The sequence below is a fragment of the Nothoprocta perdicaria genome, unplaced genomic scaffold, assembly GCF_003342845.1.
Source record: "Nothoprocta perdicaria isolate Ctin4 unplaced genomic scaffold, notPer1 scaffold_37, whole genome shotgun sequence".
In the NCBI taxonomy this organism is placed as follows: Eukaryota; Metazoa; Chordata; class Aves; order Tinamiformes; family Tinamidae; genus Nothoprocta; species Nothoprocta perdicaria.
Genome location: NW_020455610.1, coordinates 2,432,079 through 2,446,293, shown reverse-complemented (window position 1 = coordinate 2,446,293; position 14,215 = coordinate 2,432,079). Strand labels below are relative to the sequence as shown.

General features: G+C 42.6%; 1 protein-coding gene across 1 annotated transcript; it reads left to right on the top strand.

Moving 5' to 3' along the window:
- Positions 1-1,879: 1,879 nt before the first annotated feature.
- COMMD6 (COMM domain containing 6) lies at positions 1,880-8,863 on the top strand. Its single transcript, XM_026044512.1, has 7 exons — positions 1,880-1,928; positions 2,213-2,271; positions 2,848-2,913; positions 3,035-3,111; positions 3,910-4,078; positions 5,018-5,170; positions 5,994-8,863. The coding sequence occupies exons 1-7, from the start codon at positions 1,880-1,882 to the stop codon at positions 6,042-6,044; spliced, it is 624 nt and encodes a 207-aa protein (XP_025900297.1). The 3' UTR covers positions 6,045-8,863.
- Positions 8,864-14,215: the final 5,352 nt, after the last annotated feature.

The following is a 14,215-nucleotide window of genomic DNA, read 5'->3' as shown; positions in this document are numbered from 1 at the left end:
CGGCCGCGGGCGGCGCGGCGCAAAGCGGAGCGGAGCGGGGAGGGGCCGCGGGGCCTGCGCCCCGCCCCCTCGGCGCCAACGGCCGCGCTAACGGCCGTTTCGGCACCAACGGCTGAAATAGTCATCAAAGATAATTAAATAAGAAGGGGCGCCCTGCGTCGCTGCGCGCCGCGTCTCGGCTCCCCCCTTCCCGACTGAGGAGGCAGGGGCCCCGGGAGCGGCCCCGGGGCAGCCCCCTGCCCCAGCAGGGACACCCGGAGCACCGGGCGCAGGGGCTCGCKCACGGCCCCCCGTGCAGGCAGCCCGCGCGGCTCGGCCACGGCCAAAACGCATCGGCTTCCCAAGGGAAATGCCCTTTCCTCTGCCCCRAAAGCTTCTGAAGAACGTGGCGCAGTTCTGTAGCGAACGTTGGCAAGCAGAGCGTTCCCATCCTGAAAAAGAATCGCCTTTGCAAAACAGAGTAAATCACCTGAAGAGTTTATATTTAGCTTATTTTATATTATTATGGTATTGTAGTTATGCATGACCCCGCGTGTGCAGGGAGGTAGGGCTAGATGATCTCTAAAGGCCCCTTCCGACCATAATCATTCCCTGACTTTAGCCTGTTATCACCTGGCAGGACTGCAGCGATGGTACCAGGCACTGGAGGTGTGTCCCACAAGAGCAGGTCTGCTCCTGCATTGAGGGAATTAGCTAAAGATACAGAATGTCAGGCTATAAATGGGAAGCCCATGACCTCAAACCGTGAGGGACTTTAACCACCTTCTGTTGTGAGTTGAAAGGACTAGATATGTGCTAACACACTGATAAAAATAATCCCCAAGCGACTCTAAATTCCAGCAAAACACTCCAAGAATCATTCTGCAATTGCCCCCACCCTGTGAAAACCAGACGTGCAACTTCAYACCTATCTCTGCATCTCCATGGGAAAAAAACAAGAATGAAAAATCAGAGAGGTTGTTAGTCACGTTGCTAAAGGCGCTCCTGGGAGGCGTGATGAAACTCCGTGCAACGCGGAATTCCACGCAAAGCCATCCAGAGAGCGCAGAYGGGTACGCAACTAGGGAGCAGGACATGAGTGGGAGCGACATCAAGGCACGTCCCTGCGATCACAGGCACGTCTGGCTCGTACCTGGCGAGTACAAGCGGACGAGTACGGGTGTTTGGGCAGGCAGGCGGCCACCAAAGTACGTTTTACGTGGGAACATTTGCACATGCAGACGGGTGCTTCAAAGGGAGAGGCTGAATCAGAGAGCCCACGGGTGCCTAAGGCTCACAAACATGCACACGACGCGCCAGGATAGCGTCTCCTTTTCCTCAAACAGCAGTTATTCCATGTAAATTTATTTGAAGGACACAACTGGATTTGAAAAAAAAAAAAAAAACCCACAATTTGGAGCTAGGTAAGCGCTCCGGTGTGACTAGTTATTTTTTACTATTCAGCAGCTTTCAACACCAAGCTCTACAGCTGCTCAACCTAAACTCCTAACATTACTGCACTATATGCAGCTCTGACTAGAAAGACCCGAGAGCATTTGCTGTTTTTAAAAGTCACCACTGCTGTTCTAGGCCCCCAGGCACACCCCAACCACGTCCGAAAAGCCTACTGAGCGAGGTTTTAGCTATATTTTTAGTAAACGCCAGCTACATAGAAAAACTGCGTGAACCCCCCTTTCCTTCSAGGGGGGAACCCCCAAAGCGCCCTCGCACCCCGAGCCGAGGCCGCGGCGGCGGCGCTCGGTGTGGCGCGGCGCAGCCTCGGGACAGCGCATGCGCGCCGCCCGGCAGCCAATCAGCGCGAGGCCTCCGCGGGGCTGCAGCCAATGAGGGCGGCAGGCGCTGTGTGGCGGAAGTGGCGCTTTGGCTGGGGTGTGGCGCCATGGCTGGCGGCTCTGCGGCGGGGCTCGCCCGGGCCTTGGAGGCGCTCGGTGAGGGCGCCGCGGGGCCGGGGCCGGGGCCGGGGCCGGGGCCGGGGCGGCGGGAGGCTTGCCGCGTCCCCCCTCTCACCGCCTCGCGGCCGTTGGCGGCGTTTGCACTTTGGCGGCAGCGCGTTTGGCCGCGGGGGCGGGTTTAGGAATCACTTTTATTCCCTTAAAGCCTTGTTTAAAAGGTGAATGCGAGTGTAAGTCTAGGAATTGCTCAGAGAGATAGAAGACCTACTATTAGGCAGCAATTCAAGGTTTGTTTCATCCCGGCTGTTCCTGTTTTTCAGATGTCAGTGGTGCGGCAGATAAAATTGACTTAATACCTCAAGACTTCTTTGCAGAACTAGTAAGTTGGCCAAAAAATAGGATGTGGGAGGACTTCTGGGAACCCCCTACTTCTTGAAAGCATTTCTGTCTTAGTTATTCTGCTCAGGTCTGCATGGTTGGGAAGTGTACAGTGGTGGGGATTTACATTGCTTATGAGGTGCCGCTGACAGGATTGGTTTTGCTTTGCTTGCTTATGAATGAGATGCTCAGCTTCAGTTTACTTAAAAAAAAAAAGTCGTTCTGCCCAAAGAAGCAGTGCAGACCTAGGCAGAATGGCTGCACAATTAGCGTGAGGAGAGTTTGCAAAGTAGCAAAAGCAAGTGAGATATGAGCCAAAACACTAAGGCCGTGTTCATTTCCTTTTCTTGAATTTGATAAGGTGAGTTAAGGTGAGTCGCTTACAAGCCACACTATTTCCTTCATTTCATATTTAACTTGTCATCCACATGTTCTTTTTTTTTTTTTCTTTTCTATTAACCACTCTTTTTCTTCTTCTGTAATCTCTGATGACTGTATTCAGACCGCTAGGTCGTCCAGCTTTGTCTCATATATTAAAATATGCATAAAGAATGTTTTAAACTTCTCTTCTTTACAGTGTGAGCAAGTAATTCAACATTTGAACCATAAGATTGAAGGTATAAACACAGTAGAATTGCGTCAGGTAAGTGAGTATTAGTAAAAAGCAAATTAAATGGTTGGCTACTCTGTGGAGATGATATTCCACAGGTCACTTATATGTAACTGTGGCATACGTTCTAACTGTTTGAACATSCTCTTTTTAGAGACTTGAGATGTCTGGGGTTGAGATCACTGTCAGTGAACTGGCAAAACTAGCTAATATTATTTCCTTTCTATTTAGGTAAGCACATTATATTATTTTYTTTACTTCTTTTTCCCTCTACCCCACCTTATTAGTGTTAACAAAGCACGTGAATTTGGGAAAAGAGGAATAATTTATAACTTGCAGTATGTGACAAAGACTTCTTAATGTAAGAAAATTGCAGAGTAACATATTGATTAGACTCTGTTTTCAGAATGGAAAAAAAAAGGAATTCCTCTTAACAACCTTTGTCAGCTGCAAAGCATAGCTTTTAGGCATCCTTTTCTACTGCTGTTTTACTAGAAGCTTTTCTATTTTTCAGAAAACTTTCAAGATCTCACTTATTCTCCTAAAACCTAGGATCTAAACATATTATTCCTTATTAATCAGATTGTAGAAAACGTGCTAAAAAAGCTTACTAATCTTTCCTTTGTAAAATATGAAACCTCAAATCATTATACTTTTTTCCTTTTTATCTAGACTTGCTGCCTTTTCATTTGTGTGTGCTGCATCTTTTGACTAATGTTTTTGGCAATTGCACAACTACCTTGAGGTCCTCACTTGCCCTTTGGTTTGGAATTTGTGCGAGCAAATCAAAGCTTGGACTCAGTTTCCTTATCTTAAGATAGACTACAGAGTCATGTGTTATTCCTTGCAAATGGATGTGAAAGTCATATTTCCAGAGGAGTGAAATATTTTACAAAAAAAGTCACGGGCTGCCTAATTTAGAAATAAGCAAAAGTCTTTCTTGCTGTTTATTTATTTATTTAAGGTGAGAAGCCTTATTCATTTCTTAGCAAATGCAGTTGATGTGGTGTTCTTTGGATATACCTGTAGCACAGCAGCCAGAAACCATCTCTCCACAGAGGAGCTTGTCGCCGCCCTGGGCAGCGAAGTCCGCGCGCTGCCGAAACACGCGGTTCAAGTCATCCGTCACGTGTGGAGTGAGCAGGGCAAAGCTGTCAGTGCGGCAGAAGAGGCAAGAAATATGGACACAGTGGCACAGGTAACTACATAAGTGCAGCTGAGCTGAGTCTACTCTTCCAAAATATCAGGGTTTCTTTTAGTGTTGTGTTGTCAAACACATAATAGTATCTTGACTGCCCGAAGCTATCACAGAATGGYTGAGGTAGGAAGGGAWCCCTAGAGATCAYCMAGTCCAACCCCCTGCTCCAGCAGGGACACCCAGAGCACGGGGCACAGGGCGGCATCCAGGCGGGTTGGGAAGATCTCCAGRGAAGGAGACTCCACAGCCTCCCTGGGCAGCCTGGGCCAGGGCTCTGGCACCCTCACAGCAAAGAAGCTCTTCCTCRTGTGCAAATGAACAGCTTTGTTTTTGTTTTTTTCAAAATAGTTTCATTCACTTCTTATGGTTCCATTGAGGTGGGATGAGGGTCGCTTGTTTTGCAAAGCTTAATAAAAATGCACCTGCATTTTTGAGACGTCTTTTCCAGCACTAATGATCAGAATGCAGAATATATATATATATATATATATAAAAGAGCTTTTCAAAGCTTTGATACTAAGAAGGAAATAGTCTTCTGTATGTTCTTTTACTTATTTAGCAGTTCTGCTTTTTAACATTTTCAGTCTTTTATAGTTTACCTATCTAAAATATTTGATGTACCATAGCTTATCTATAATAGTTTTCAAATACCTTGATTTTCTTGATTTCTTCTGTTGTAAACTTTTTGTGATCCGTGTGTTTGAATTCGATTTGAACTGTAAGCAGATTTAAGTGCAATGTAAAAAAGTAACTTTTTTTCTTTATAGGGAAGGGCAGATGACTTTATTGTAAACAGAATTTTCACAATAGCATTGGATGTTTGTTTCCTATTTGGATATAGGCTGTATCACCTGGAAAACGTCTGTACAACACAATTGTAAGGACRGGTTAGATCTTTTCCTTGGTAGCTGTTCCCAATAATTATTTTCTTCTCTGTAGTTTATAGATCTTAGTTGGAAACTGGGAGTTGCAATGAGCTCCGACACCTGCAGGTCTCTCAAGTATCCTTACGTTRCAGTGACGTTAAAAGTGGCAGATCCTTCAGGACAAGTAACAAACAAATCTTTCGAGATGACAATTCCGCAGTTCAAGGTCTGTATCTGCTGCTAATTGGGTCAGTCTYTCAAACAACTGTGATACTCTTTTAAAGAAGCAGATCTGTAAATGATGCATGTGTTTAATGAGTAATTGCTAATGTGATAGTTTAGAAATGAAGCATTAATGAATTCTTTAAGCCACAGAAACTAAATACCTTTTTCATAACATATAGAACTCGATATTGCTTTTCTTAACTGGTAGACTAACCTCTCCCAAATAAACTTGGAACTGAAGATATACTTTTGTTTTGTCACCTATCGATTTCCGTCATCAGAAAAATCTATTGAACTCTTTCCTAGCCTAAAAATTTAAAACTTGAGTTCAGCCTAAAACTTGCATCAATGTGATAACGCGGGAAGGAAGGGAGTTTGAGTAGGATATTATGAACCTTTGCATATTTTGACGTCTCATACGCCTTTTGGGTGAAATCTATTTAATAACTTCTCAACTATTATAAGACTTGCTGTGTAGTGTGGATTGTTTCAGCTGGTGGTAGAAGCTTTTGTCCAAAATATGTATTTTATCTTTTTAACAACTGCTATTATCATTATTATTAACATCTTCTCCTATTAGTCAAACCAATGCACTTAAGGTATCATCTGTGTAGACTTCATAGTGAATGTGTCCAAATGGTAGTCAGCCCACAAAAAAAACCACACCTTTTAGTTCACACTCTAAATTATAGAGATAGTCTCTATCCTCTGTGTGAGAAACCTGGATTAAGTCAACTTRTTGTCTGCCTTGCTCATTCAAACTGTGGTTGAGGCAGTTCTTTGTGCAGATGAAACTTATCTTAACTGTTATTTTTTTTTTCCAGAACTTTTCCAGTCAATTCAAGGAAATGGCAGCTGTTCTTGAAACAGTTTGAGTGGAACTCTTTAATTTGCTCCTAAGTTTCTGATGGACTTGGATTGAGTAAACTTTGCTATATGCAGCAACTGCAGTGCCTTTGCTCAAGCCAGGTGTGTGTACTCGCCTTCCTGAGSAGTCTTTGTCAACGTCCTCCTTGAATTGCTCTGAAAACCTCTTTGCTTTTGAACCCTGGAAACCAACTCTGTGGTATCTGTGAAGTGTGCTCGGCTTCGTCCATTCCGATAGACAAAAGGTCAGGATGTGGAAGGAGAGGTTTCACTACAGACTTCTTGTACTATCCAGGAACAAGAAACTACACGTAATATTACTCAGTCCAATTAACATTTCCACATACCTTTCTGCACTGAAGAGTTGAAGTGTAAATCTCATGTTAACTATTTTGTGAGTAAAATTGAGCTGTGTATGGATGAAACAATGCTAACAATGATGATTAAATTACACGTAATAAGCAAACAGTCTTGAAGAACAGCAGCATTAGGGAGTTGATTGCAAATATCTGCAGACATACCCCTCTCTCTCACTCATTGCTAGAGAATATACTTTTTCTAACAGCTTATTTCACATACTTGTTTTCCACTGCCTAGGCTTAGGAAAGCTGAGTTAGTGAAGTAAACTCTTCTGGAGATACAAAGCTTAATCTCTGAAATGAAGGCTGGAAGCAAATTTAAAACGTAGAACAAGAGGTTAATTGAATTCAAAAGCCTTTTAATATGTTTTTGCCCTTGCAGTTAATMCAGCAATAACCTGTGGTACACTGTTTGATGTTTTGATCAGCWGTTTGCTCAGTTTGTTTTCTAATTAAATTAGGGTATCGATGTAGCTGCCTTGCCTAATCCCCTGAAATAAAAGTCTTGAGAGAAAAAAATAATCTTGAGAATTCAAGGCTTGTGTTAGCCAAGCACACCAGAGAAATGATCACACTAGGAGATGGTAAAATTTGGGGGTAGGTAGAGACTTGTTATATTTTGTGACAGGAGTCCACAGGACTATGTTGCTCCTTGGGATAATGTCCTGTCTGGGCAGGACAGGTCCTATTGATTTTTTGATTCTGAGAATGGAGACCTTTTCAAAAGTGGGAGTGATAGGCACGTGTTTTCTTCTCAAGTTTTACACGAACAAAAGGCAGACTACAAACATAGTTGACTGTAATAATATTGTTGCATTTCAAGATATGGTCAAGGTGGTCTAGTAAGTCTGAAGATAGACAGTTAATACAGTTAAGCAGCCTGAAATTTATGTTACCACTTTGGCAACGCAGTGAATGAAACCCAGTTTTGTTGGGACAGATGCTCAAGTGGTATTGAGCTCTGTATATGAGAACTTCTGCCTTTCTAAGCCACGTAAGGGGCTTTTTGTACTTYGAAGACAGAGAGACATCTCCTACTCTTTGGAGCATTATTCCTGTTTGCTGCATACAATAAGTCAGAGATTGGAGTTGGTGTGTGCAAGTTGGAATGTAAGGTAACTAACGGAAAACATGGTCATGTTTTGACATCATGAGTTAACTGGCTTAGATCAGTGCAGCAGTTCTGGGGAATTTTTTTTTTTTTTTTGATGAGGATGAGGTTAGAGTCTTACAAATACTTCAGTTTATTCTAGTGCCCTGAAGTTCTTCATACAGCTGGAAATAGTTGTGCCTTCACTGGAACTGGATGGAAAAGAAGATTTCATTAGCAGAGTCGTAACAGTAGTTTCGTAGACTGGGAAGGTAATGAGAACGTGTTACTGTTTCTGCTTGGTCTTTCACCAAGAACAGAAAGTTGGCAGCTTCTGGAAAGCTGGGAAGTGTTATTTTTGTCAAGTTTCCTGTGTCAGAAATACTAATGAATGTTTTTCAAGTGTCCCTGCATCCTGGTGTGTTGGAACTGCTGGCAGGGGCGGGGGGGCGAGTGYCCTTCCAGCACAAACCCCTGAGAATCCCGAGAGGCCCTTATGGGCATCCCAGAGAAGTCTCTAGGAGTTGGCTCTGGAGCCAAACTGATGGGCTTTGTGCTGATCACTATCAATATATATCCATCTGCTAAACAAGGCAAGAATTCAGCAGTATATAAATAAGTAGAAGCCTAGCAGCTTGCAGGATGGCAATACTAACTTATTTGAACAAGCTGTTGTATCATGTTCATCTATCTGTGCAGGATCCAGATCTTTCTGAAGCAAATCAGGAGTCCTTGTTTGTTCTGCTTGTTTATTGATGCAGAACCACATAACATGAATATTTTTGTAAGGCAATAAACAATTATTAAACACAAAGGTGACACAAAGGTAAAGATGGTCTGTGTTTTAGTTCGAGTCTGCTGACTAGAACAGTCTCAAGCACTATAATGGGTAGGGTTCATAGCTAGTTTATGATGAAACTTCTTCATTCTAATTTTAATAAAGTTCAGCTTCCTTCTGTCGTGGGSTACTAAAAAGCTGAGGAGTAACTGCAGGCTGCAAAGATTACTTAGGTGGCTCAGTAACAGCTGGACAAAACACTATTAAACCTGARAAAGAAATATGCAATAAATGCAATTTTTCAAGAAATTGCATGCAAGTGTTTTCACTTTCTGAACTCCTATTTAGAAGAAAACTGCACCCAGGTTTTCTTTCCCACAGTTGCTGTGATGAAAGCAAGACAAAACTGAAGGAGAAAGGAAGAAATGTTGGCAACAGCTACCTGATTTTTTTAATTAGCTCAGAACATACTTGTTTTTTACAGACTGCCTTTTATTATTTTATTTTCTTCCTTTTCTTAAACAATAGAAGTCCACAGATGGTAGAAATTGTAGTCTCTTCTGCACATGTTTTCTAGTCTTCACTTTTGCCCACTAGCTTTGATGCTGTTACTGCCCGAGTAGAAAGTCTGTCTGTGCTGGACATGGTCGTTCCTGCTCCTGCAAAGCTGTGTTGCTTTCCAACTGCATTTCAGATCTGTGCGAGCTGTTTACTGTGAACCTGTATTCCTCCTTCTCCTCCTTTTATTTTTTTAACCTTCTTGTTTTCAGGCTTTGCTATATTGTTTAAGGATCTGCTAACTGAGGCTATTCTTTTTATGAAAAAAAAAAAAAAAAGTAAAAGAATGATGAAAGGTGATTTATCTCCCTGTCCTTTTCTTTCTGCTTGCTGTCTTCCCTGCAGTCCTTGGATATTATCCTATTACCATAGCTGTAACAAGAGGGCAACTTGCCATCCTTTGCAGTCACGCAGGATTATTCTGTTTAGCAGCTGCTGACACGAGAATAACACACAAAGAGGCCAGAGTCGCTCAGTCTCCTGCAGCGAGAATGCCCCCTCCTTTAACAAACTTCTCGAGCAGGAGCAGCACTTCACATTCAGTGGAATCCATCCCACCTGGTACCTTTTGGTTACTTCCCTCCCGTTTTTTCCCTCCTCCTTTTTCCTTGCTCAGAGCCAGATAGATGCYGCAATAAAAGGGAGGGCCTCTGCCTGTGGTGCGGGAGCAGGACCTGCACGGAGGGGATGTGACGGGGAGCTCCTTGCGTCCTGCTCTCCAGCCTGGCCTTGCTCACAGGCCCTGCTTTCAGCGCTGGCCAAGCAAGCCCCCTCAGATGACTGGTGACTCGGGGACAGTACCCGCTTGCAGTGTTGGAAAGCTCTGAAAGGCTTTGAAATGCTGCTCTAATCACCCTTCTGCAGCAGGGTGAGGAAACGCGCAGCGTCGGCCTCAGCAGCTGGGATCGGCCCCATAACCGTCTGTGGCGTTGTTCCTCCTTGAGGCAGTAATGAAGCAGTGTAGTTTGGAAACGAAGCACATGCCCAGCTGGGTGTTTTCTGTCAGTTCCGTGAGGCTGTTGCTATTGATTGTTATGTTTCCTCTTCCCTGCGCTCTATTTTCTCCTATGACCTACCTGCCTTGTCTGGAGAACCCTTTCAATTCAGTATGAGCAGTTCCCTAGTAATCTGGTAGCACTTACATTGCAAAATATAACAGAATCACAGATTTTGTGATTTCCAAGCACATGATTGTGCTTGGAAAAGACCTTCAAGATCATCGATCCCATTTGTGAGCCCTTCAGCACCCTGCCTGCTGATCCCTGTCCCTAAGGGCCTCATGTGCCCGTTCCTTGAGCACTGCCAGGGACGGGGGCTCCACCACCTCCCTGGGCAGCCTGGCCCAAGGCCTCACCGCTCTTTCCAGGCAGAAATTCCCCGTAATGTCTGACCTGACCCTCCCCTGGCGCAACTTGAGGCTGTTTCCTCTCATCCTACCTGTTGTTATTCTGGAGAAGAGACTGACCCCACCTCACTCCAGCCTCCTTCCAGGTAGCTGTAGAGCGCCATGAGGTCTCCCCTGGGCCCCCTCTTCTCYAGAGGAAACAACCCCGGCTCCCTCGGCTGCTCCTCATAAGGTCTGTTGTGCAGCCCCTTCACCAGCTTTGTTGCCCTTTGGAAATTTCAATATTTGTCCTTTTTGCACTTCACAGACTTACCTTTGGAACAGTAAGCTGTAATATTCATATATATACTGCAAAAAAAAAAAAAARAAAAAAAAAAGAAAAAGGAAAAAATCTTAAGGCTTGGTTTAGGGCTTCGTAGCTCATCTTAGGGCTTAGCACTTTTCGGTGTGGAGGGCAGTCTGTGTGAGGCTGTTGTGGAAGTGGTCACCAGGTGGCACTGCGGCCCAGGGCCTGGCTGCTCAGACAGGCCCTCAGAGCCTGTCTCACACCGGGGAGCCCTCGGGTTTCCTCTGGGTCACTCCTACCTGCGGCCCTGCCTTCATGCTGCTGTAACCTTGATGCCATTCCTTACACCGTACGAAAATAACTTCTGGACAGCTCCTCAGTGATGCACATCAAAATTTCCGGCTGCATTAAAATTCAGCATCTTAATGATGGTAATGTATATTCTATCTTATAGTGGTGCAGTAGCTTACAACAGTCATATAATTCTAGCAGCACTTGCACATTATAGCTTGCTCTTTAAACAGCACCATGTTGCATTTTTATTGAGGCCTGTTCTAGTTTTACATCTTTCCCTATATGTCTACATCTGAAACAGATCTTCCTAGACCTGGATAAGGGTTTCCCTATCCAAGTTTTTTATGCAGTTTAACTACTCTGGCTTTCTCACCCGTAGTCTTATTAGCTACTTAATCACTTAAACGTAGTAGTTTTCTTAGTTTTCTTCTCTAGTTTTCTTATTCATTTTTTATTACGCAGCTTGGTTTTCATTGTCCTTATGCCATACTCATTGCACTTAAGAACATGTATTTTAGCCTCTGAAAATGGCATCATTGCTTAATTCCCCTGGGTTACCTCTGAATCTGGAAGATAATGTTCTGGTATTCTCAGAACTATTGAAGTTGCTCTAAATTTTTCTGTTTGCCACTAATGGGACCAGGATTTCATCACTATTGTTTTAGGCAGAAGGTTGTGAGTGTTTCTTAAAGCTTGTTTGCTTGAGAATTAGACCAAGTAAAATCTTCAGGCCTCCTTTCCAGTGATGCAGCCGAGCTGTCAAATACTGGATGCTGTAACCACATGTGAATCTTGAAAAGGGTGTTAAACTMTACATTTAAAATGCACAGAAGAATATAAGTTCATGTCTCACAYGAGTTACTTGTGTGCTGTGCAATAGTTGGGAAGGTGGGAAAAGGAGAGGTGTTTGGCAGTCTCCATAGCTGGGACAACAAATGTAGGAAGGAGTCAAGGGAAGGGTAGAAGGCTTATGGGATTCCCATTTGTTGTCTTTACTTATTTATTGCTATATTGGTACCATTCTGGGGTTACAAGTGCCCCACTAATCACAGTAAGTTGTGCCTTCTATCACCAGACATACAGTACCAAACTGTGCTTTTAGTTGTCTTCAGAAATTCTAGCAGTGTTTTAATGGCGATGCACTGTTGAAGTCTTTAGGGCATTTATTTGCATTTTCCTCTTGAAGTAGATATAATTTGTCACTTTAGAAGCKGAAACAGTTTTGCCTCCCAAAGCAACTCCATTTCTTATTGATTTTGTGCTATATTACAGATCTCCCAACCTTTCTAGCTTGTGCTTCATGTTTGTCATAACTTATTTGAGGAATAATCACAAGGAGTTCCTGTTACCTCGGTCTCAGTTTCCATCTCTGGAGAGCTGCAGGGAGTCAGGATCTCTTCCAAATCCCCAGACGAGGTTCAGCAAGCAGGCACTATCAGAGAAGGGAAGCAGATGCCAGAACTCTCTTCTTACACATTTTTTTCCCCTGTTATGTTACTGCAGTGGTTGGTGAGTAGTAGGGAAGCACATGTATCCTTTATAAAAAAACAGACATAGCTGGGAATGTGGAAGTTCTTGCTGAARTTCTTCTGTCACAAGCAGCTTTGCAACGGGCCTGAGTGGCTAATAACAATATCAACAGTCATGTCAACAAGGATTTTAGGAAGTTGATCTGTATTTAGTAAGTTGATTCCCCCCAAAGGCTTTGAGAAGAAAGGARTGTGTGGAGGGGAGGAATTGCTAAAACCACACATGAGCACATAGGGCTGAAGATTTGGGCGAAGTCTAAGGAATACATCTTCAGTATCTACTTGCTCTGAATTACATACAAAATCTTTCTGTGGAGTCCAAGAAACTTGAGTTCTCCTCTATGGAAACGAGAGCAAGCCATTTGTCAACTGTGCTAGCCAAAATACTTTCAAGATTGTGAAAGCTTTTCATAGTAAACAGAAAGCAGTTTTTTTCTTCACAGAATTCAAGAGAACTTCTCTGCTAGCAAGTTTCCTTAGATGGAAAAATGTCAAAAATAGATTATCTTCCTCAGTCAAATGCTGCTTTGAGGAAGGCATGTATAATACTACAGTGCATTCTCTCTTTCAATTAGTGCTATATTAAACTGAGTATCAAGGCACTGAACGTAGACGTAAGTGCAGTGGGTCCCTGATGTTCTAGAGATGTCTCCAAAATCTTCAGCCAGGGATTATCCTTTAATGGTTTATGAATTCTGCTCAGTCCAGTTCCCCGAAATCTGCTTTGGAATGGTTCTCCTTGGCAGAACAAATTATAATTYGTTGTTCTGATCAAAAAAGATCAGTGCCATCTGAAGGAAAAAAACTCATCAGATTAATTTTTCATCATTTTTTACTGTGTACAAACTACAGCGAGTGTGTTTTGTTATTGACTTGCCTTCACAAGAGTGATATGTCTTACTCAGTCCTTTGGCATTATATCTTAAACTATAATAACCCCTATACATCCTGCAAAATATCTGCTTTTTACTATTTCTAGTGGGGTTTTACACACTGTAGGTATTTCTGTCTTATTACAATCACAGAGGAGACACCAGAATTTTCTCTAGCAGCCAAAGTTTAAAGCCTGGGTAATACTCTCATGTTATTGAACCTACATTCTAATACTGAAGTTATTTTCAAAAGTTACTTCATTAGTGTCTTTGAGAAAGATTGAATAAATTAATAAAATGTTTTGTAAAAAAARAATTAAATGTCATATCTCAGAGATTACTAAAAGGCAATTCGAGAGCAAAATGAAATTTTGCTTGTTAAAAATAATGTAAACAAAAGATCTTAAAGAAGATCTTAAAAAACCCTAATTGACAGCATTCTTAGAAAAGCAAGGATAGGATAAGAAGAAATTCCAATTATAGGGAATTATTGAAACAAAATATTCTAGTCCGAGGTGCTTACAGTTACGCAAAAAGTTACTGGATTATAAAATCTACAGCTCCATTAATAACTTCATATTTTTCTGCAATCATAATTGTGGCTAAAAGCTTAAGAGGATGGATAATCACTGGTAATTACCAGTCTGATCATGTGAGATGCTGAACCCTCCGCACTCCCACAGAAGTTCCTGAGAACTGTGGTTCCCTGCCATTTGGCAGTTTTAAGTCCTTTAATATGGTGGATGAAGTGAGGATCCAGATATGATCCATGAAATGGCTGCTCTGGTGCCACGTATAGAAACTGTACGTTATCAAAGTATTGTCTTAATTATCGAAACTTACTTGTTTTAATAAACAGAAGGGAATACATGCTTCCTTAAAATGTCTAAAATTCAGGTCTCCAAATTTGGTTAGGAAGAGAATATTTTCTTCTGGCCTATTTACTTGTCCTGTTTGATAATATCTATTTCATACAGAACCTAGTCATAAGTCATAATTTATTTGTAGTGCTGCACTGACGATCAAAACCAAAATATTCAGAGATGCTTACCTGAATTTAGTTAACAG